Below are 21,617 nucleotides of genomic sequence, written 5' to 3' on the forward strand. Positions count from 1 at the left end.
GAAACAACAGTAATCTTTTTTTACTCTTAGAAGTGAAATGACCTGACACCAATGACAGGAAAATCCAAAGCAGTCTAAAGAAAAAGAGTATTTTCTTCAAAGAGGCATAAGGAAAACTGGAAGTAGATTCTGCGTGAGTGAAGGAACAGGAGCGTAGTACCTCACCATGCCAACAGAAAGTAAACTATGAACCTAGAACTGTACATCTACCAAGATGATCTCTTGAGGACAAGGATATAACAACAACAAATTTAGATAAAAACTGAGAAAACCACCAAGACAAATTTCTAAAATTTGTCAAAACTGACAAATATAACTAAATATAACAATTAAAAGACATAAATTATCTGATTAAAGAGGGGGGAATCTAGTAACACTCCTTTATAAGAGCTACCTAAAACATAAGGACATTAAAAAAAGGTGGCAGTAAAACGAAGGAAAAGGATATGCCAGGTAAACTACAAACAAAAGAAAGGTGGGACAGACAACAGACCCTGAGACTAAAAGCAAAATTAGGAGCGGAGAGGATTACAACATAATAGGAAAGGTTGAATCCACTAGGAAAATAGTGTTAAGCTTGCATGTACCCAATAAAATAGTCCCAAATATATGAAAATAAGATAATTATGAAAATATATAATTAGAAGATAATGTGTGAGATTACAACACATTTCTCTCAACTAATGATAGGTCAAACAAAAAAATTAATAAAGACAATCTGAACACAATTATAAGCTTGATCAAATGGATACAGATGGACTATAATAAAAATATATTCTCTGCACAAGTATATATAAAAAAACTTAGAATTCATGATGTATTAGGACATAAAGGGTAAACAAATATTTTTAAAAAGGTAAAACACAAACCAAGATCTCTGACAACTCAATTAAGAATTCAATAATAAAAAATGCAAATGTAGATACATCTGACCATTTAAAAACATTTCTAAATAACTCATAAGTCAATGACAAATCAAAATGGAAATTTAAAAAACTTAGATTTAAAAATGAATGAAAGCTCTGGAAATTATGTTAGAGAAAGCAGAAATGAATGTGGGGAAGTTTATAGCCTTATATGCTGTAAAGAAAAATGGCTGAACACTTACTTGTAACTTAAGCATGAAATTTAAATAAAAAAATAAAAATAACAAATCCAAAGAAAGAACAAAGGAGGAAACAATGAAACAAAAAATAATAGTGAACTGAAAAACAAAGACAAAGGGCAGGTGGTTAAAAAAAGAAAAGCTATAATAGAGAAGACCAATTAAGCCAAAATTTAATTCTTTACCAAGATTAATAAAACAGACAAACTTGGAAAGGGGCAGGGGGTGGGAGGAGAGTGCACCGGGCGTCGCTGAGGGCTGTGGGCACTTGGGTGGTGGGAAAACTATGGTAAGCACCTCGGGGGAGAAATCTTGTATTGTGAAAAAATAAAGGACTGTTTTTTTAATTTCTTTCATTTTCTTCAAGTGTTAATTGAGAAAAAGAGGTGTACATAAATATTCAAAATGAGAAAAACATAACTACTGATAAAAGAGAGATTAAAAAGGGAACTAAGCCAATACCATGAACTTAATGCCAATAAACTTAACATTTTTGTTGACAGGAAATATTTCTAAAATTTTTCAAAAGTGACTAAAAGAAATAGAAAACGTGTAAAGTCCTACCATTATTAACTGCTAGTTACTACTCAATTATTTACAACTCTTACTCCTTCCACAAAGAAAACAGTACATCCAAATGATCTTACAAATAACTTCCATGAAACTTTTAAGAAACCAATCACTCCAAATCAAACACAGGGAATAGAAAAAAGAGGGACTACTCTTTAACTGGTATAAGGCCAGTACAACTTTACCAACATCAGATAAGATCATCACTATGGTAAGTGACAGTTAACAAATATGCAACCCCCCCACCCCAAAAAAAAAATAGTAAACTCAATCCAGTAGTTCATAAAGACAATCCATCAAGATCATTTTGGGTTTATCTCGGGAAGGAATGTAATCATTAAGAATTTTAAGATATACAAATTGGAATCCATTACAACAGTCTACACACAAAATATTCTCAACCAATGCAGAAAAACATGTAATAAAAGGATATCTACAAAAACTCAGTAATAGACATTTTTTAATGGGAAAATCAGAAATGAGACAGCTATGCCCATTATAATTACTTCAAATAACTAATCACAATCACTTCTAAAAGTGTGCCAAGAAAAATAAAAGGGAAAAAATAAAAATAAATAAAATTAAAAAATAAAAGGGAAAGTAATTTAAAAGAACCGGAATCATCACTATTTGCAAATAACATAATTATCCACATAGAAAAACCAAAAAATTGCAGAAAAATAGTAGAAATTTAGGAGTTTATCAAGTGAGTATATAAAGCTATGTTAAATTTCATTAAATTTCTATTAACAATGAAAGAGACTCTTTCAAAACACCATTTATAACAGCAATACAAACTAGAAGAAACACTGGAATCAACATTTAAAAAATAGCAGATTTGTATAAAAAATTACAAAATTATTAAGACAGTGCAAACCTAAGTAAATGAAGATACGTACCATGTTCTCAGACAGGAAGGCTCAAAATCTTAAAGATTTCAATTCTTCCCCAAATTGAGCCAATCAATTCCAATTAATTCCCAAAGGGTTTTTCATGTCACGTGACAAGCTGATTCTTAAAACAAGAACAAAGGTCCAAGAAAGCTGAAACTCAAGTCCACCAGGTATCAAGACTTCTGACAAAACTACATCATGAGTCATTACAACAGTGTGTTAGCAGCACAGAGGGAGAAAATGGACAAGTGACACAGAATGAGGAGCCAGGAACGTACAGAAACGAATGGTGTAAAAGAGGTGGTGCAGCAGATGACAGGTGAGCAGAAGGCCAATCCAGTACATGGCAGGAGGACAACTACACCAACATGGGGGGGTGAATGGATCACTATCGCACACCACACACAAAAATCAACTGCAGGTGGATTATGAACTGAAGGTGTGAAAAATATTTTAAAAGCTTCTGAAAAGAAACAAAGGAAAATGTCTCTATAACCCCAAGGCAGGGAAGGTATGCCATTAAGTACATTAAAATTAAGAGCTTCTGTTCACCAAAATACACCATAAAAGTGAAAAAGACAGGATGGGAACTGGAATTAGAAATTTACAATGTATATGATCAGTGTTTTCAGTCAATTAGTTTTGAAGGGTAACACAACAGAAAAAAATGGGTAAGAGACATGGCTAGATATTTCACAAAGGAAACACGAAGGGCTTGCAAACAAAAGATGCTCAATTTCATTCGTAATCAAATAAAGGCAAATTAAAACTACAATGGCACATCACTTCATAATCCATTTGATGATAACAAGTGTTTGAGAGGTGTAAATCAACTTTAAATCTTAGACACTGCTGGTCAAAACTGCTCCCCAAAGTAGAAGCTAGTACAAACACTTCTGCAGAAAACTTGGTATCATTCTGTAGAGTTGACTATTCATATCCCATTACCCAGCAATTGCACTTCTAGCAAATAACTTAACACAGTGGTTATTCCAACTTTTTTTTTGCTCAAAAACCACCAAAATGCTTTTAAAAATTACATCTAAAACATTTAAGTTTAAATTGCAAAGAATGAATTTCTGATATAGTAACATTTTAAAATGAAACAGCACTGGCTTAAATGATAAGCATACAATTGTTCAAAAATAACTACGTACAATAAAAATTAATCATAAAAAGGGAAATTTTGTTGGAAATTCAGCTCTTGAGGAGATGGATGGGGCGGTGCCTGGATTAAATGAGGCTTTCCCTGACATTGTACACTGCATTTTAAGTTATCCTTGTGTTTTTCATGGAATTTTTCCACTTGGGTCTATGGAGGGCCCTGTAAAGCTTCCGTGTGTGAGTGCTATGCCTTTCTTAGGGTAGAAGTTATTACTGTGAAAGGGAAGGTGGGAGAGCTGAGCCAGTGGGAAGACTCTATCACAGGCCTCCCGCATTACCAATTTTAGGAAAGCATACATTTGTAAGTTAATGATTTGTAAATTGATTCATTAACATCACTTGTGCCCAAGTATTCCTCAAAGATTTTCATTCCTCTCCTGGGGGTCATATACCCCAGTATGAGAATTAGGGAAATTCTTGCAACACTGTACTAGATGGATGTATAAAAATCTTCATAATGGTAAAAAAAAAAATCAATCAAAATGTCCATTAACAAAAGAATGCATTCACTGTGTTATATTCACCGTGGAATATCACACAGCAGTGAAAATTAGTAACTTAACATCTAAACTCAAACCTTAGTGATTATTAAAAACATAACACCAAGTGACATAAACAAGTCCCAGAAAACTGTATCCAGTGTTTTAACTTAAAATATCAGAGAACATACAATACATTGTCAAGAGATAGATACATATCTGAAAAAGAATTTTAAAAGCAAAGAACGACATACACACAATTTAGAATAGTAGTCACTAGAGAGGAACATATTCAGTATTGGTCATTGATTCTTGGATCAGTAATAGATTGACAGTTCATTTTATTGTTTTGCTTCACAATTTATATATATGGTACATATATTTAAATGCATTAAATATTACATTAAGAAGAAAAAATTTAAAAACCACTTATCATATTAAAATATTTTTTAATTAAAATCACCTCACCAGCTACTAGAGATACATGTAACATACCATGGAAATTACTATCTTTACATTATCCATAGGAACTGACATAATCAGGTACAAAATAAACGTTTTTTGGAATTAATCTTAGGGACCAAATGAAATAAGACTGAGCCAGTTAGCTGTGAGAGATGAACCCATAAGCTGACACAGGGCTATCGCAGAAGCCAAGGTGGCTGGCAAGCAAATTGAGCTGCAAGCTAAAGATATATGGAAGCTGGTCAGTAAAGAGAAGGCAAAAATGTAAGTCCAATAACAGAAAGTGTTAGCAACGATGTGAGGAAATGGGTGTCCTCACTCAATACCACTGAGAGTGAAAATCAGTACCACCACTTGGAGAGTTTCTGTAATAATTGGTTAAGCTGAAGATGCACATATCCTACTATGCAGCAAATCTACTACTAGGTGTATTTATTTCCTAGAGAAACTTCCAAGTGTGCGCGAGCAGACAAGTACAAAGATGTTTATTGCAGGATTGATTTTAAGTATCCAAAACCAGAAACAACTTCAAAGTCCATCAACAGGAAAATGGATAAATTATGGTATATTCATACAATGGAATTCTATACCAGCAATTAACATGAATGAGCCAAAGATAACATAATTATCCAATTTATTCACATATAAATATCAAAATGTGATGCTGAGTGAAAAAAAGCAAGTTGCAAAAAAAGATACATATCATTTAACACCATTAAAATTCAAATGCACAATACTATATATTGTGAATGGATTCACGGTGATCCAGGTATAAAATATACAAGGGAATACACACAAACCTGAGCACGGTCGACACCGCTAGGAAAGGTGGGGGAGGAACTGATAGCACCTCCAATATCAGTAATTTTATTTTATTCTTATAGAGGATCTGAAGCAAATTTGGCAAAATAATTCCATCTGTAAATCTTTGAGTCACGGATTGGTTAGAGCCCCCTCTGTATTTTATATGTGAAACATTCCAGAAATTAAAAAGAAAAAAAGAGTATTAGATAAGAGCAAGAAAATTGAGCCAATGAACAAAGAAACAGACACCAAAATGCAGCCCTCGAGCGCAGAGCACGAACCTTAGCAAGAGGAGGAAGAGCTGGGCGCCTAATGGATTAGAGGTTTCTTTCCCTGCGTAGCCTCGTAATGAACCCCACTCTCCACAGGCGAAAATGCAAATTTCTTGCAATAAAAAATGTCTTAACTCGAGTGGGAACTATGAGGAGGCTGCTCCCAAGGGAGGTGGAGTAAAATCTTCAATCCACTGCCTTCTGCCTCTCACCGTTACGGCGGGCGGAAAGAAAAGCAGCAGTAATTACGGGCGTGAACGCCCGAAACACCCCAGGAACCGCTAAAGGCCGGCAGGTCTGGCGAGAGCGCGTGTGTTTTGGAAGGAGTTCTCGCTCCAAGGGCTTTGGGCCGCCGGGCGCCCGTAGGAAGGCACCCCGCCCCGGTACCAGCCCCAGTGCACCTCTGCCTCGGTTCGAGTTTTGCCCCCCCTTTTCTTCCTCGAAGCAGCTCACGGCACAGGCTCCCCGGCCCCGCAGACGCTGCGCCACAGCCGGCCGGGCGCGCAGCGGGCCCCCACCCCCGGGCGCGCCCGCGGCGGGGACGGCGCTCCGAGGGGCGCCGGGGAGGGGGCGCCGGGCTCCAGTCCCCTCCCGGGGTCGCGGGGGCGGCGACGGCCCCCGAGCACGGAGGCGCAGACGTGAGAACACAACACGGAGCACAGAACGTTCTCGAACACGCGCGACCACACACCCCGCCCGGGCGCGCGGGGCCACGCGAGGACGCCGCCCCGGGCCCGCGACGCTCCGGGCGGGGGGCGCGCCGGCCCACCCCGAGAGGGACACAGAAAGGGGCCCCCACCCAGGCCGGGGAGCCCCTGCCGGGAGGGACCCCGGAAAACACGGGCGGCGGGGGCGCGCCAGGAGGGGTGTCACTGGGGCGCGGGAGCGGGGCGCCCGGGGATGCGCGCACAAAGGGGCCGCTCGCGCCTCGCCCCGACCCCGGGACGAGCACGGGGCACCCGCGACCCAGGGGACACACCCCCCGGGGCCGGCGGAGGCGGCCACACCCCCGGCGCCGCGGCTCCGACCCGCGAGACGCCCCGCGAGCGACGCGGGCGACGCGCACACACCACACTCACCACACACCCACGGAGGGGGTGTGGAGGGCCCGCGCCCCGGGCATCTCGGCTGCAGCGCGACAAGGTGACACGTCCGAGGGCCCCGCCGCGCGCCAGGTGTGCACTCACCGGGGCCCGCCGCCCGCGAGCCTCGGACGCGGACAGCCGCCGCCGCCTCGGGCCCTCCACGTCAGCCGCGGGGCGGGCGGGCGCGGGTGGGCGGCGCGTCACGTGGGCGCGCGCACATGCGCAGACGCGCCGCGCCGCCCCTCCCCCTCCGCGGCGGCGAGCCCAGCGATCCCGCCGGCCCTCGCGCGCGCGCGCGTCCGCCGCGCGAACGTCGCGCTGCGCATGCGCCGGAGCCTTTCTGGCACTTTCTCTAGCGTTCCCCGGGCCCCCAATGCGGCTCCCCAGCCGGCGCGTGCACGTGGACCCCGCGCTGAGGCGGTGGAGCTGTCGGGAGGGGGCGCAAGAAGAGCCCGAGGCCGAGGGTCTCCCCCACCCAGACTCGAGTGAGAAACCGAAGCCCACCGAGGGGGCAGGGCCGGGTCCCGGGCGCCGCGGCTCAGGCCCGGGAGGTCCTGCCCAGCGCTGCCCTTCCCGCAGGGAGGCGAGGCCGGCGGGGTCGGAGCGGCATCGCCCCCCCCCCACCCGGGTCTCAGCCCCCCGCGGGTCGCGCGCGCTCTGACGTGTGGGCCGCGCGCGGGGCTGTGCGCGTGCGCGCTGGGCTGGCGCGCGCGGGGCTGCTGAGGTGCGCGGCCGGCGCGCTGCAGGGGCTTCGCGCAGAGGCTGCGCCCGAGCGGGCGATGAGGTTAGAATGGACCAATGGGGACGGAGGCGATCCCTGACGGACACTTGTCTTTCTTCCCCACAGAGTGTCTCAAGCCGCGAGGAAAATGGTGGAAAACTCACCGTCGCCATTGCCAGAAAGAGCGATTTATGGCTTTGTCCTTTTCTTAAGCTCCCAGTTTGGCTTCAGTAAGTACCATCCTGACGGACGGCCAGGGCCCTGTCTGGTGTGGCAGGACGCACAGGACGTTACAGCCTTTGTTCTCAGAAGGTGCGCACCCGAACCGCCCTCAGAACTGCTGTGGGTCGGGTGTTGTCTGCCAGACACCGCCTGAGAGGCCTCGGCTCAGCGGGTGCTGACACAGCGCTGCACAGGGTCCCAGGTGAACGCGCCTGGACCCCGCGCAGACGGCGGTCATGAGAGGACAGTGTGATGTGCAATGAACAGTTGTCATTCATGAAGTGTAGTAAGTGCCCTAGGAGAGCCCCGGAGTAAAACCCGAAGGCCTTGAACGAAGGGTCTGGCCTGACTCCTGGGCAGCCTGCTGGAGCGCTGGAGGGGCAGTAAGGACGCGCTGCGTGTCATGCATCTCGCACTGTCTTCACAAGGTCCCATTTTGCAGATGAGAAAACTGATGCTCACTGAGACACCAGTATGCCCAGAGTCACACAACCTGCTCAATATCTTGCCCCAAAAAGATGTGAGAATTATGAGGGAAACAAAACAAAAAGGGGGAAGGTCGTGTGCCCGTGAGCCACCTTTTTGGCATTTTGTGGAAACCTGGGGTGGAGGGGAGTGCTTCTGAACCCTACAGGACAACTCAGCTGCAGACCCCAAACATGCATTTTTTTAATGTGGCTAATCTAGTCATCCTTTAGGCCCCATTATGCACTTCCTCCAGGAGAGCTTTCCTGATCATTAATATCTCTGCCAGGGTGAGCTAAGGTCCTCGGACCCTGTCCCTATTACTTGCTCGTTGGCACTTAATCGCAGTGTAGTGAAAATACCAGTTTATGAGTACCTTTCCCACTAGATTTTTAAATTGGGGGGGACAGAGATGCCATCACTTTGGGGTTCACCGTTTTATTATATTTCTGAAATAGAAAGTTCTGTAACACGTCCTTGTCACGATAACATGAATCCCTCATTATTGATAACAGGTAGTTTGAAATTGATCTCTGCCATTTAGTTGGGGCAGATGATGTAACGTGTCCAAGATACCATTTCCTTGTCTCTAAAAATGGCATCCAAATCTCATAGAATTGTTTTGCAGGTGAAGTGAAATTATGTGTATAAGGTGCTTGGAAGCGTGCTTACCCCACAGTAGATAACAGGTTAGCCATTGTTATTACGTAGGGACAGCTGCAAAGGGTGCCACCATGACTAGGATTGAGGGAAATAAGATTGCACTTTGGGAATAAGGCACGTCGTGAGCCAGAACAAGGATAAATAGACTCACCTTTAAGCAACTAAAAGTCTAAAATTAGTTCAACCCCAGGTGGATAAAGTGTTAGGAACACTTACTGTGCGTAAAGCCAACTGCTAAATGCTGTGAGGAATGCAACCACTGCTACAACATGATTTCTCCCCTTAAAGTGCTTAAAATAATAGTATGAGATTTAAGATATGTTAGGAAAAAAAATTAGAAATGGTGGAAAGAGTGTCATTTAATGGGTATAGTGTTTCAGATTTGCAAGATAAAATAATTCTGGAAATCTGCAGCAATGCAAATATACTTAACACTACTGAACTATACCCTTAGAAGTGGTTTAGGATGGTAAATTTTATCTTCTTTTAACACAATTGAAAAAATGACTAAAATAATGTTGTGTAAGTATAGCAAGAATGGTACAAAAAGGAGTTAGAAGAACTGAAAGGAGTTAAAAATCAGGGATGCTTCAAAGGACCCTTTGTTTTATGCAAACCTTTATAATCTAGATGCATGCCTTATTGATGTTTCTTTTATATATTTTTTTCTCTCTACAGTTCTCTATCTTGTATGGGCTTTCATTCCTGAATCTTGGCTAAACTCCTTAGGCTTAACGTATTGGCCTCAAAAGTAAGTTTATTGTATTTCTTAAATAACATAATTCTATTAATGCTGTTTTGAAGGGTCAGGTTTTTGCTTAAGACTCCCCAAATTTTAAGAATTTATTCTTTTAAGATCCATAAATAGCCATATAGAAATAGAAAGCTTTTTAAATATCATTATTAATAGACTTCCAATTAACAGTGGTAAACAATGTTTATCTCAGTTCCCTCCCAACATTTGTTAACATAACCCCCTTTAGAGATGGGGGGAAATTTTTTTTTTTTTAAGATTTATTTATTTATGCACACAAGACCTGGGGTACAGGCCAGAGGTGTGGGGGGTGAGAGGATTCACCAGAGCCAGGGCGGGGAACAGAACAGACAGACTGACTGAAATACACTGCTCAGGGGAGCAGCAGGCGAGACAGGAGAGGTCTGCTGCGCCATGTGGGTTGCTCCCTGGCTGGCTGGGGATCGAATTCGTGCTGCAGAGGTTGCAGATTGCTTCATAGTGTGGTACTTAGCCCCTTGTGCCACCAGGGAGGCCCGGAGGGAAATTTTTTTTAAGTGAAAAGCCATAGGAACAGGTAATGGGAAAAGTAGATGGCACATAAGTGAGACGTAACTGACCTCCACCTCTCCTCTACAGAAGTTTTACTCTGTGGAAAGTTGCATGAAGCTCTCTAGGCACTTAGTCTAAGTGGCAGTGAGGCACCTTACTAAAATGGGAATCTGCATCACTGAATAAAATTCTCCCAAACACCTTCCTCACTGGGCTCTCAGGCTTGTTGCCAGGCTCGTACTGCCCTCCTCCCCCCAACCAAAGGTAGGAGGTTCCTTCCTGAGGGAGTTGATCAGCTCAAGAGCAAGGATCTATAATTTCTGACATTTGCTGGTCCCCAGTGAAATGGCCGTGTCTCCTGTAGCAAGCACACGGTCGGCCGTCCAGCTCACGTACACGGTGCTTCCAGTTAACCTGTCAGCACTTCATTTTTAAATAGGAATGGACAGCTGTGACTTACCACACATTTTTTTTTTAAGCCTCTAAAGTGAAAGCCAAAAGAAAACAGAGAACTTGAAGGAAATGGAGATAAATGCAAGGACAGAAGAAAAATTTTAAAAAACAAAATGCTCAGAGATAAGGAAAGACTATAATCATGAAACAACAGAATGCTACATACAAACAGGGAGTGTTCAGGGAATTTGGAAATTACACATAGACTTGCCAAAGGATTATTAAAGGTTTAGAAGTTAAACCAAAGTTAATCTCCAGAAAGTAGAACAAAAGGTAGCAAAATGGAATATAAAGGTGAGGAAAGTATAACAGGGTAAAAAACCTAATTCTTAAAAGTTCCAGAAATAGAAAACAGTAAGAAGGAAATTATTAAAGAAACAATGCCCCTACTAAGGCTTTAACGTAGAGTACTCTGTGTGCTTAGCTACTTTGAGAAGTGTATTACAGCCTGCCAGAGAACTGGAGAATAGGATATTGATAGATAACATGAAAACCAAACAAACTAAAAGATAGGATTCCTGATTCCAGGAAAAGCAAAAACATGTAAAAAAAAAAAAAACAAAGTAAATAATACACTAATATACTCAGTTGCAAACATTCTGTAGTCAATGATTTTTAATAACAGCTGATATGACCAGAAATGTGATATATTGTAAAAGGCTAAAAAGAAGGTAAGATGCAAGGTGTAAATGAATTAAATTACTCATCTCTATATTAGGAAGTCCAGAAAAAATGAAATCAAAAAAATCAAGTAATAATCTGAACAGGTTGTATAACTGCGTGGCAATAAATACCAAAGGAACAGCTCAGGTACTGATATTGTCCCTTTTTGGGGAATTAAAACTCCAGGGCCCAGACAGGTGGGTCATGGGATTACAGCTTTTCACTGTAGCTCTCATAGAACTATTTGATTGTCTTTTATGTGTGTGTATTACTTCAATAAAAATTAAATTTTTATTTAAAAATTAGTCTGTAAACTTGGAAATGGACTCGAGAATTACCACTCTTGAGGAGGTCTCTCCTGCATTCACATCCTCTCCCACAGGTACTGGGCGGTGGCCTTGCCTGTCTACCTCCTCATTACTATTGTCATCGGCTACGTCCTCTTATTTGGAGTAAACATGATGAGTACCTCTCCACTCAACTCCATTCATACAATCACAGGTAAAGTTATATCAAAAGAAGGTACCTGGGGCAGGGAGGATGGGGTACTAGCACTTTGTCCAGAAGAGTAACCCAGAACAGGCTGCAATCCTTTTTATGCATTGACCCAGTAAAAACAACTGGAGGAGAAATATAGTTAGACAGGAGCAGATGTTTACATGGCAGAAATAAGTTCTGATGAATATGCTGGTTTACAACACTAGTTAACAGGTATATTTTCCCATAAAAGTCACAAGTCTGTGTTCCTCAGCAACTTTGAGAGAAACAGTCTTAATCCTAAACAGGCACTTGGATCAAGTAGGTCCATGTAGACCTCGTCAGAAGGAGGAATCTGGTGAGGGGTGGGGGAGTGTCCTCAGGACCTCTGAGTATTCCTGATTCCAACTAAGTGGCAGGAGAACCATGGTGTGTTTTTGTAGTTTTATTTTCTTTAAGTTCTTTTATTCATTATTTTAAATAGAAGTACTGAACTTGCTTAGATTCTAGGGAGTAAAGTAGCTTTTCAGTTCTCTAGTATGTTTTTTTTTAACATTCAAAGCCTTTTTCATGAGCCTGTGCAGTATATTTTGAAAATCAATCATAGTATTTATATATATATTTTCTGATAACCTTTAATATTCCTGCATTCTTAATTAGAATTATAGTGTATAGTCTGTGCAATTAAGGGGAAATTAAGCTTACGTGAATGATTTTGTACCAAATGATTTGTTTGGGGGTATTGATTTATTGATTTAAATGTTTTCTAAGCTTAGGTATAATTCCGTCCTTTATGGGACTTTAGTCATCATTACACAGTTGAATAAAATACTAGTTTCTTACCCACATTAGAGATGTGAAAAGTACTTTGCTGGTTTTTATTCTAATTGGGATTTTTCTTCTAAAGAGAGAATTTCAGTCATCTTTTAATTATGTTAAGCATGGTATTTGTTATTATGCAAACATTAGCCTTGTAAACTATGTGGTGGGCCTCCATTAAAACACAAAGACTATAGAAGAAATGACTTGGGTAAGCAGAGTTTTTGTCCTCTTACAGATAACTATGCTAAAAATCAACAGCAGAAGAAATACCAAGAAGAGGCCATCCCAGCACTAAGAGATATTCCTATTAGTGAAGTAAACCAAATGTTCTTTCTAGCAACCAAAGACCTTTCTTACACCAAAAACTGAATTGTATGTAGACTAATACCAAGCATTTGTTTTAAATTGTTGGGGTTTTTTTTAAGATTTATTTATTTATTTATACGAGAACTGGGGTACAAGCCAGATGCATGGGAGGGTGAGAGGATTCCCCAGAGTCACAGCGGGGAATAGAACAGGCAGACCGACGAAATACACTGCTGAGGAGAGCAGCGGGTGAGACAGGAGAGGTCTGCTGCACCATGTGGGACCCTTGCTGGCCAGCCGGGATAGAACTGGCACTGCAGAGGCTGCGGAAGCTTCACAGTGCGACTCTCAACCACCTGCGCCACCAGGGGAGGCCCTTGTTTTAAATTGCTGACATAATTTTTGACCACAATTTGACTCAGTATTAAAATGGAAAAAAAATTGAGCCTCTCTTGGGTTAAGTTCTGTTAATATTATAAATGCCTCCATATATTAGCCATTAATGGACAGAATAAATAAATTAGTGGATTGCCATGTAGCAGACTTGGAAAAAAAGGAAGTATAAGATGCTCCAGTTGTTATTTGCAAAGGGCAATTGTATCCTTTCAGCTGTTTGGTTTTAGAGGACCCAGAATTCAAGTTCTTTGATTTGGGGAAAGGGTATGTTTAATGTGCGTGGCCTTGCCATCAGGTTCATGTCTAGAACAGAAATATTTATTGAGTGTTGACTATGTACCAGGTATTCTACACAGGTGATAGCAGTGATGTGAATTCTCTCTCAAAGAACCTGTGTTTTGGAGGCATTCTGAGACAGACGAAGCAGATAGATAAATGTGAAAATGTATGGTGGTACTATGCAGAGGACTAAGATAGTATTATCTTCTAGAAAGTAAAGGTTGGTGATCAGTGGAGGCCACTCAGAAAGACAGTATAGATTAGGATTTGGTTATCCAAACAAGAGCCAGTAAGACTGTGGAGTGAGGCGGGCTTCCAAGTAAGGAGCGCCGAGGGCAGAGACCTTCCAGAGGGCAGTTTGTTGTGTCCTGGGGAAGGCCGGACAGCAGGGGTCCTAGATCATACAGCACAAGGGAGGTGCGGTCTGGGGTGTGCCCTGAGGGAAACACGCAACCCCAATCATACAGGGCTTTGTATGGCAGCTTAGGAAGCGTGAATCAAGTGTATGTCATGAATTTCAGGCACTGAGCTATTAAGGAAAGGCAAGACGTGGCCTGATACATGTTTTTAAAAAGTTGCTCCGACAGGTGGATGGGAAATGGATTTGGGAGGGCTTCTGGGCTGAGTTGAGAGTGCAGAACTCAGGAAGTCAGTGGGGGGCTGTTACTTTAGTCCAGGCAGAAGTTCCTGCCCCTAGCACAGAGTGGCAGCAGTGAGCTGGGCAGTCGCGACCGCTTTAAAACATTTGCTGGAGACACAGCGGATTGACTGGGTGGGTGGGTCTGATTGTGCAGGGTGGGCACACTACGGAGAGAAGTTGCGGTCAGAGGTCATTCCTAGTTTTATTTGTTTTGGATTAAGGACCTGAGTAGAGTCTGAAATTTCGACTTCCACTTCTGGCTGGCGTGAGAGGCTGCTGAGATGAGTGCTATCCAGGCTGCAAAGAACCTGCTGGCTCTAGACCAACAGGAAGAACTAGAGGATTTGCCAAAAGATGACCCCTTGAGCACCAGTGAAGAGGAGGGGGCCAGTGAGGGAGAGAGAAAGCACCAAAAACTTCTGGAAGCAGTCATTTCCCTTGATAGAAAGAACGGGTGGAAACTGCCTGAGCGATCTGAAGCTAGCCTGAAGGTGTCAGAGTTCAATGTCAGTTCTGAAGGGTCAGGAGAAAAACTGGTCCTTTCCGATCTGTTTGAGTCTATTAAAGCACCATCCTCACTGGCCACAGTGAAAAGGCAACTCAATAGAGTCAAATCAAAGAAGATTGTAGAGTTACCCCGTAGTGAAGAGGAAGCAGAACGGATCCACAGGGAGGTGGCGTTCAGTCAAACCTCACGAGCCCTTTCCAAATGGGAGCCTGTTGTTCTGAAGAACCGGCGAGCGAAGCAGCTGGTTTTTCCCCTAAACCAGGAGTCGGCGGCCTTTGCCCCTCTGGAACATGTGTTCAGTGGCTGGAAGGCAAGAACACCCCTGGAGCAGGAAATTTTTAACCTCCTGCATAAGAACAAGCAGCCAGTGGCAGAGCCTTTGCTTACTCCCGTGGAAAAGGCCATTCTCGAAGCCATGAGCCTGGAGGAGGCTAAGATGCGCCGAAGCGAGCTTCAGAAGGCCCGCGCCCTGCAGTCTTACTATGAGGCCAGGGCTCGAAGAGAGAGGAAAATCAAAAGCAAGAAGTACCACAAAGTTCTGAAGAAAGAAAAGGCCAAGACATCCCTGAAAGAGTTTGAGGCGCTGCAGAAGGTCCATCCTAATGCAGCATTGGGGCTATTGGAAAAAATTGAAAGCACCAGAATGATGGAGCGAATGAGCCTCAGGCACCAGAACACAGGGAAGTGGGCAAGGTCAAAGGCAATTATGGCCCAGTACCACCTGGAGACTCGCCAGGCCAAGCAGGAACAATTGGCCAGGAACAAAGAACTGATACAGAAACTCCGGGCAACCTCCGAGAGCGAGGAGGAGCGGGAGGGAGGGGAGCGCCTTGTCCCTGATGCGGTGAACGAGGTACCGATGGATGGACACGCTCCAAACCCCTGGATCCTTGGCAGTCTCTCTGGCGACACAAGAGAGGAGAAAACTCAGAAGCCCCCAGAACAACTTTCAGAGACTGCGGCCCCCAAGGCTTCTGAAAGCAAGGAAGCAGGAGAATCCGTGGCAGAGGAAATTTTGTTGAAAGAATTTGAGGAAAGACAGTCACTTAGGAAAATGTCTGGGCTCAGCCAGGACGCTGAGCTGGGGGGCAGTCAAGAAGCAAAAGATTTTAGCAGCTGGGAGTTGCTGTCTAAATTGAGGACACTCCCTCCGAAACTCAACAAGGAACACCATCCATCAGGGAAGCAGCAGGTGAGTTCAGCGGGCGTGGTTCTGCCAGTCCAGAGAGAAGAACCTGCCGAGGAAGAAGCAGAGGCCCTGCTGCAGGGGCCAGAGCGAACACAGACTCCGCGAGTGCAAGAGGAGCTGAGCAGACAGAGATGCTTTCAAAATAAGGCCCATCTCAGGCCTGTGTTAGCAGGGCAGCGGTGAGCGAGGAACCCCAGTGGTCCCCCCGTTGCCCCCAAGAAGAAAATGAAGGAACAAGTGATTGATCTGCAGAAACTCCTCACCGTAGACTCTTCCAGGAGGTCTCCAGCAGCTCCCACCACAGCGGAGGGGACGGGAGGTGAGGAAGACAGTCAGAAGCAGATGATAGAGGAAGCTTTTGCTGGGGATGATGTTATCGGAGACTTCTTCAAAGAGAAGAGGGAAGCTGTGGAGGCCGGGAAGCCGAAGGACACAGACCTGACCCTGCCTGGCTGGGGCGAGTGGGGTGGCGTGTGCCCAAAGCCCAGTGCCCAGAAGCGACACAGGTTTCTCATTAAAGCCCCTGAGGGTCCCCCAAGAAAAGACAAGGATTTGCCAAATGTGATTATAAACGAGAATCGAAACATCCAGGCAGCAGCCCACCGGGTACGGGTGCTTCCCTATCCTTTCGCCTATTGTCAGCAATTTGAAAGGACCCTCCAGACCCCCACAGGATGTATGTGGAACACCCAGAGGGCCTTCCAGAGTCTGACCGCTCCCACAGTTGTCACCAAGCCAGGCCATATCATAGCGCCTATGAGAGCAGAGGATGTGGGCTACCGGCCTTCCTCAGGGCTGGACCTCTCTGTCACACGGAGGAATCCAAAGCCACTCCCTGTGCAGCATAGGAACAACTGAAGAGAAACTATATTGAGGTGCTGGAGGAGTGACATGTTGTTGCCACAACCAGGGGCCCCAAATGAGCGGTGACCTGGTTTTCCTCTAAGCTACAGGATTGATTCTAAAACTGGCTTAGCATTCTATATACATAGTTAGGCTGCGTTTTCAAAAAAAAAAAAAAAAAAAAAGGCTTTTTTTTCCCCTCAAGGAACAGAGTGGATGGTTATGCCTTTTTCAAAATTGGACAGTACTTGGGGAAGCACACTTGAGAGGATTGAAGGATTTGAATGACACTGCCTTATGAACACCTGGATGTGGCTCAGATAAGAAGGTTAGGTGGAAATGAATTTTAAAAAATAAACCATGTATAACTTAGCAAAAGTAGACAGTTGGTCACTAGGACCAACTCTAACTCATTTGGCAACCCTGAGTCTCTGCACCAGTCTGGCCTCTGGGGGGGCGTGTATTCCTGTAAGAACTGGAATGTGTCATACACGCATTTAACTTTTGCCAATTTAACTATACCTTCGAAGGAAGACGAGTAATTTTAGGTGGGAAAACTAAGACTTCCATTGCAGTAACCTTCCCAGGGTGCATGAGCAGTGGGAGTCGCTGTCCTTTGTCACCATTTCCATTATTTTATGGGAGGAGCATGTCACCACACCTGGGAGCTGTTAAGGAGACTCACCTACTGCAAAGGAAGAGTGGTCAGCAAACTGGCCTGACAACTGAAAACCACACCGCCACGCAAACGAGTGAACTGCATCCATAAATAGCAAAGTCATCGTGTTGGACAAAAAAGGCCAGACACACACACACACTGATGATTCCTTTCATAGAGGTGCAAAAACAGCAAAACGAAGCTATGGTGATGACTATTGGGACAGAGGTAGTAGCTACCGGGAGACACGAGCACGCCTGCTGCTGAGTTGGGAGCTGCGTCTCCCGAGGGTGGTGCTTACCCGGGTATAACGCAGCCTGTCACAGTCAGACCTTAAGGCTCCCTCCCGCCCTTGTTGGAAGTTATGCCTCAATAAAAAGGAAGAGCAGAGCCAATGTCCCACTCCCAGGAGTTTTGATTCATTGGCCTGAAGGGGGCCTGGGCACAACACCCACTGGACTTCCCCAACCGCCATTGGCCAGGGGAGTGCTGTGCTCTAGAAGACAGGGCGGCCCTTAGCAAGGCAGTCCCCTTCCCCTCAGGCCAGGCCACTCATGGGCCTGAGGCTTTGAAAGGGGTCAGAATAGGCCTGTCATTACCCTTGCACTTTTCTTTTTTTTTAAGATTTTATTTTTGCATAGAAAAACTGGAGTGTAGACCAGAGGTGCGGGGTGAGAGGATTCACCAGAGACAGAGCGGGGAGCAGAACAGGCAGATCTACTGAAACACTGCTGAGGGGCGCAGCAGGTGTGACGAGAGGTCTGCTGTGCCATGTGTGGGTAGCTCCCTGGCCGGGGATCATGTGATAGCGCTGAGACTTAACCCCTGGGCCACCAGGGGGGCCCCTAACCCTTCACTGTAACCCTAAATTAACCTAGGCACTCTGCTTCCCAACCGCAACCACCCAGTGTTCTTCAGACCGTGGGCTGCCATCCTTTGTGAGTCGTGATCACTTCAGTGCAGTGATTCTCCCTTTTCAAAAATCTTCAGATGCTTTATACTCAGTAAGCGCCAAGGAGCTTTTGTGTTTGTGAGTTGCACTTAGAAATGAAAGCAAATCTTTAAAAATATTTATTAAAAACAATTATTTTGGTATATTTAAAATTTTATGGAAAAAAAAAACTTCCAAAAAGATTTTCGCCGAGGGGACTTGTTTTACTTGTTTGCAAATCTCTAGCATCTGGCTTAATGGAAGACAGCTGTGTGCTGATTGCCTGCTTCTGCAGCCAGTCTGTTCTGACAGCACGCATTTGATAAAGCCTCTGGAACACTCCACGCTCGAGAAAGGATGAGAGTGAGAAAGAGAGCATCTTATTGTTATGAAGGAAATGGTTTTTACCTCACAGACCGTCCGAAACAGGGTCCCCGCCCAGACCAGTAGGGGTGTGTGTGTGTGTGTGTGTGTCTATACCCACTAGGGTTCATGGCACTGGTAAAGGTACATGTCCTGGTGAGCACCCTTTTTACCACAGCTCCTGATGCCAATTTGACCAGGTTCATATCTGTGCCACTTGACAGTGTACCCTAGGAGGAGGGGTGTTAAACACCCATAGGTCACCCAGGACTTTAATAGGGGGAGGGAGTACCATCTGTGCCCCAGGAGCCAGTTAGGAGTTTCCTTTCCAAAGCTCAGGAGGTCTCATGACAAGGGACTGCCGTCTCCATGGCGACAGTGACCTCCATGCAGCATCCCTGGACCAGCGTCTTTGTGTTGCTTCTCTGGCCTCCCACTCCCTAGTCGCTTTCCAAATAAGCAGCCCTCGCACACGCTTTATCCCGGGCTCTGCCTTCAGGGGCACCCGGGCTAAGGAGAAAATTTTGCAATAAGTCCAAGTGATAGTATAAAATATTCCAAATAAAAAAGTAACATAAAGAGGCTTTAACATTTTAGGGCCTCCCCGGTAGCGCAGTGGTTGAGCGCTGGGTTGCGAAGCTGCCCGCAGCCTCTGCAGCGCCGGTTCGATCCCCAGCTGCTCCCTGGCCACCTGGCGAGGGTCCCACATGGCGCGCAGACCTCTCCTGCCGCCCGCTGCTCCCCTCAGCAGTGTCCTTCGGTCCTTCTGCCTGCTCTGCTCCCCGCTCTGGCTCTGGTGAATTCTCTCACCCTCCCGCGCTTCTGACTGTACCCAGTGCTTGTATAAATAAATAAATAAATCAATCAGTCAATCAATCAATCAATCTTTAAAAAAAAAAAAAGAGGCTTTAACATTTTAACAATACCCCCTCCAGTGACTCAGTTCTCACTGAGAATTAAAAATCCACATAAGACATCATCTAGATGAAAAGTCAATAGAGTTCAGATCCAGAATTCTGCCCTTGCTGATTTCTTTTTCTTTCTTTTTTTTTTTTTTTTGTGGGACCCTCGCCGGTGGTGGGGGATCGAACTGGAGCTGCAGAGGCCGCGGGCAGCCTCGCAACCCAGCACTCAGCCGCTGCGCCACCAGGGGAGGCCCCCTTGCTGATTTCTTGACGTGCCCTGTTTTAGTCAGAGGGACTCAGTCAGGTCCTGGGTTTCCTCTAGAAGCTTCTGTCTGGGCTCCCATTAGAATGGGCCCAATCCTTACACAAACTGACCCATCCTAAATGTCCTATACTTCCCTTTTTCAAAGAATTAGTGGGATACGCAATACATTACCATCTTCATGTCCACAGAACCTAGAGAAAACCCCAATAAGTGAACAGCCGCAGCCCTTGCCCCAGAATCCAGTGTACAGGAACCCCCCACCACCACCACCGCCAGCCGGTGACTGCAGGCAGATGCAGGAGCTCGGGGAGGGTGGCGAGGACAGACGACTCCTGATTCGTCGTCCCAGGAGTGGGGGCAGGCTGAGGCAATCCCCTACTCATCCTGTGGCTTGTGGCCACTTCGGTCCAGTGGTCACATGATGGGTGGACTGAATGTTTGTGGCCCTCAAAATTGGTAGGTTGAAATCCTAACTCCCATCGTGAAGAAGGGGTTACCTTCATCAAGAACCCCCTCCAACGTGGGGTCTTGGGTGGTGATGCGGTCACCCAAGTGGAACCCACAGGAATGGGACTAGGCTCCTTATGAAAGAGATTCTTTCATCCCCAGAGATGAAAGATCCCCAGAGAACTCTTTCATCCCTTCTTCCACCTGAGGACTCAGCAAGAAAAGGGTCGCCTACAAAGCAGGAATCACACTTTCGCCAGACGGAACGTGAAACACCTTGATCCCAGCCCCCAGAATTGCGAGAAATGAATGTGCTGTCTAGCCCCGGCCTCTGGTATTCGGTGCTGCAACCCAGGACCAGCACACTGCCTGCCTTCCTATGTGGGCCAAATCTCCCTCCTCTCGCTTAAAAGGACACTGGTGATTGGACTCAGGGCCTACCCGGATGTAGCTGCAGGATGGGATGGAGCAGGGTTACTGTGATTCGAGCAGACCAGGTAAAGGAGGAGTCCTGGCGCCCTCAGCAGCTTTCTCAGGCTTTTACTGAGCTTTTACATGGAGTGCAGCAACAGGTACGTGGCAGGCAGGGCGGCGGGGGACCAGGAGGCTGGCAGGCCTCCTAGTCCCCGGCAAATCTTCACTCTGGGCTTCGCTGGCTTCTTTCTCCCCTCCTCTCTCCTGCCTCTTCTGCTTCTGCTTCTCTTGGTGACCATCTCAGTACTCCTCCGGGGGCCCCCAGAAGGAAACAACACAGCAGTGTAACAACTGCAGGTGCCCCATCAGGCAACGCAATCCTAATGGCAGGAGGGCAGAAAAGCCTGAAAACCACTTACCCTACACTGGACAATCAAAGATAAATTCTCCACGGCAATTCTTCAAAGGCCCTTTTCCCTTCGCAGGTGACCTTTTTCCTTCTCAGATTCCAGAGATTAAGACCTGAGATCTTTGGGGGCCCCTGCTCAGCCCACTTCAATCACTGTATATTGAAGTGCTGCTTAAAGTTCTTCTCAAAAAAACAAAGAAAATATTTTCTCCATCCTGAAAATGGAAGGCACTGTGCAAAGGATGGTGCAGCAAGACTGAATCACTGAACACCCCAAACCAGTAGGGTGTTCACCCAGAGCCACCATTAGGTGGAGGGAGATAATCAATCCCTGGTGTGAAACGGACCAACCGGATTATACACAGCACATGACAGGGCACCCTCTCTCCCTGCCCCTATCACTCCCTGAGTGGACCACCTCACTCACCAGGGCCCCTTCTGACTTGTTCGCCTGTG

At 45.4% G+C, this 21,617-nt stretch overlaps 3 protein-coding genes across 12 annotated transcripts in view; 2 read left to right on the plus strand and 1 right to left on the minus strand.

The window, feature by feature from the left end:
* The window catches only part of TTC3 (tetratricopeptide repeat domain 3), a 106,840-nt gene extending 99,841 nt beyond the window's left edge, over nucleotides 1-6,999 (minus strand). For 2 of the 6 annotated variants that reach the window (XM_037524954.2, XM_054700277.1), the window contains exon 1: nucleotides 6,940-6,999. The gene's annotated coding sequence lies outside the window, so the exon portion shown is untranslated. Of the gene's footprint in view, nucleotides 1-2,574; nucleotides 6,207-6,831; nucleotides 6,909-6,939 lie in introns of those variants that run through there. The other 4 variants (XM_054700280.1, XM_054700279.1, XM_037524956.2 and 1 more) reach the window with 3 other exon arrangements.
* PIGP (phosphatidylinositol glycan anchor biosynthesis class P) lies at nucleotides 6,836-16,791 on the plus strand. Of its 5 annotated transcripts, XM_037524958.2 has the most exons (6): nucleotides 7,290-7,322; nucleotides 7,685-7,788; nucleotides 9,587-9,659; nucleotides 11,692-11,810; nucleotides 12,844-12,980; nucleotides 14,451-16,791. In XM_037524958.2, the coding sequence occupies exons 2-5, from the start codon at nucleotides 7,707-7,709 to the stop codon at nucleotides 12,975-12,977; spliced, it is 408 nt and encodes a 135-aa protein (XP_037380855.1). In that variant the 5' UTR covers nucleotides 7,290-7,322; nucleotides 7,685-7,706; the 3' UTR covers nucleotides 12,978-12,980; nucleotides 14,451-16,791. The 5 variants fall into 5 exon arrangements, with proteins under 5 accessions (XP_054556257.1, XP_037380857.1, XP_037380856.1 ...); XM_054700282.1 differs by lacking the exons at nucleotides 7,290-7,322; nucleotides 14,451-16,791 and adding an exon at nucleotides 6,836-6,895 and having other exon boundaries at nucleotides 12,844-14,364; XM_037524960.2 differs by lacking the exons at nucleotides 7,290-7,322; nucleotides 14,451-16,791 and adding an exon at nucleotides 6,895-6,927 and having other exon boundaries at nucleotides 12,844-14,364.
* On the plus strand, nucleotides 14,511-16,784 carry LOC119257201 (U3 small nucleolar RNA-associated protein 14 homolog A-like). The gene is made up of 2 exons (XM_054700636.1): nucleotides 14,511-15,929; nucleotides 16,146-16,784. Exons 1-2 carry the CDS (start codon nucleotides 14,511-14,513, stop codon nucleotides 16,782-16,784), a joined length of 2,058 nt encoding a protein of 685 aa, XP_054556611.1.
* Nucleotides 16,792-21,617: the final 4,826 nt, after the last annotated feature.

This window comes from Talpa occidentalis, unplaced genomic scaffold (genome assembly GCF_014898055.3).
Source record: "Talpa occidentalis isolate TD23 unplaced genomic scaffold, MPIMG_talOcc4v2.1 talOcc4.4, whole genome shotgun sequence".
In the NCBI taxonomy this organism is placed as follows: Eukaryota; Metazoa; Chordata; class Mammalia; order Eulipotyphla; family Talpidae; genus Talpa; species Talpa occidentalis.

Bases quoted from the DNA above. Each gene is read 5' to 3' on its own strand.
- PIGP (XM_054700282.1), top strand. From the start codon at position 7,707: ATGGTGGAAAACTCACCGTCGCCATTGCCAGAAAGAGCGATTTATGGC. The intron at 9,660-11,691 runs GTAAGTTTATTG...CCTCTCCCACAG, and splicing joins TTAACGTATTGGCCTCAAAA to GTACTGGGCGGTGGCCTTGC. The intron at 11,811-12,843 runs GTAAAGTTATAT...GTCCTCTTACAG, and splicing joins CTCCATTCATACAATCACAG to ATAACTATGCTAAAAATCAA.
- LOC119257201 (XM_054700636.1), top strand. From the start codon at position 14,511: ATGAGTGCTATCCAGGCTGCAAAGAACCTGCTGGCTCTAGACCAACAG. The intron at 15,930-16,145 runs GTGAGTTCAGCG...GTTGCCCCCAAG, and splicing joins ATCCATCAGGGAAGCAGCAG to AAGAAAATGAAGGAACAAGT.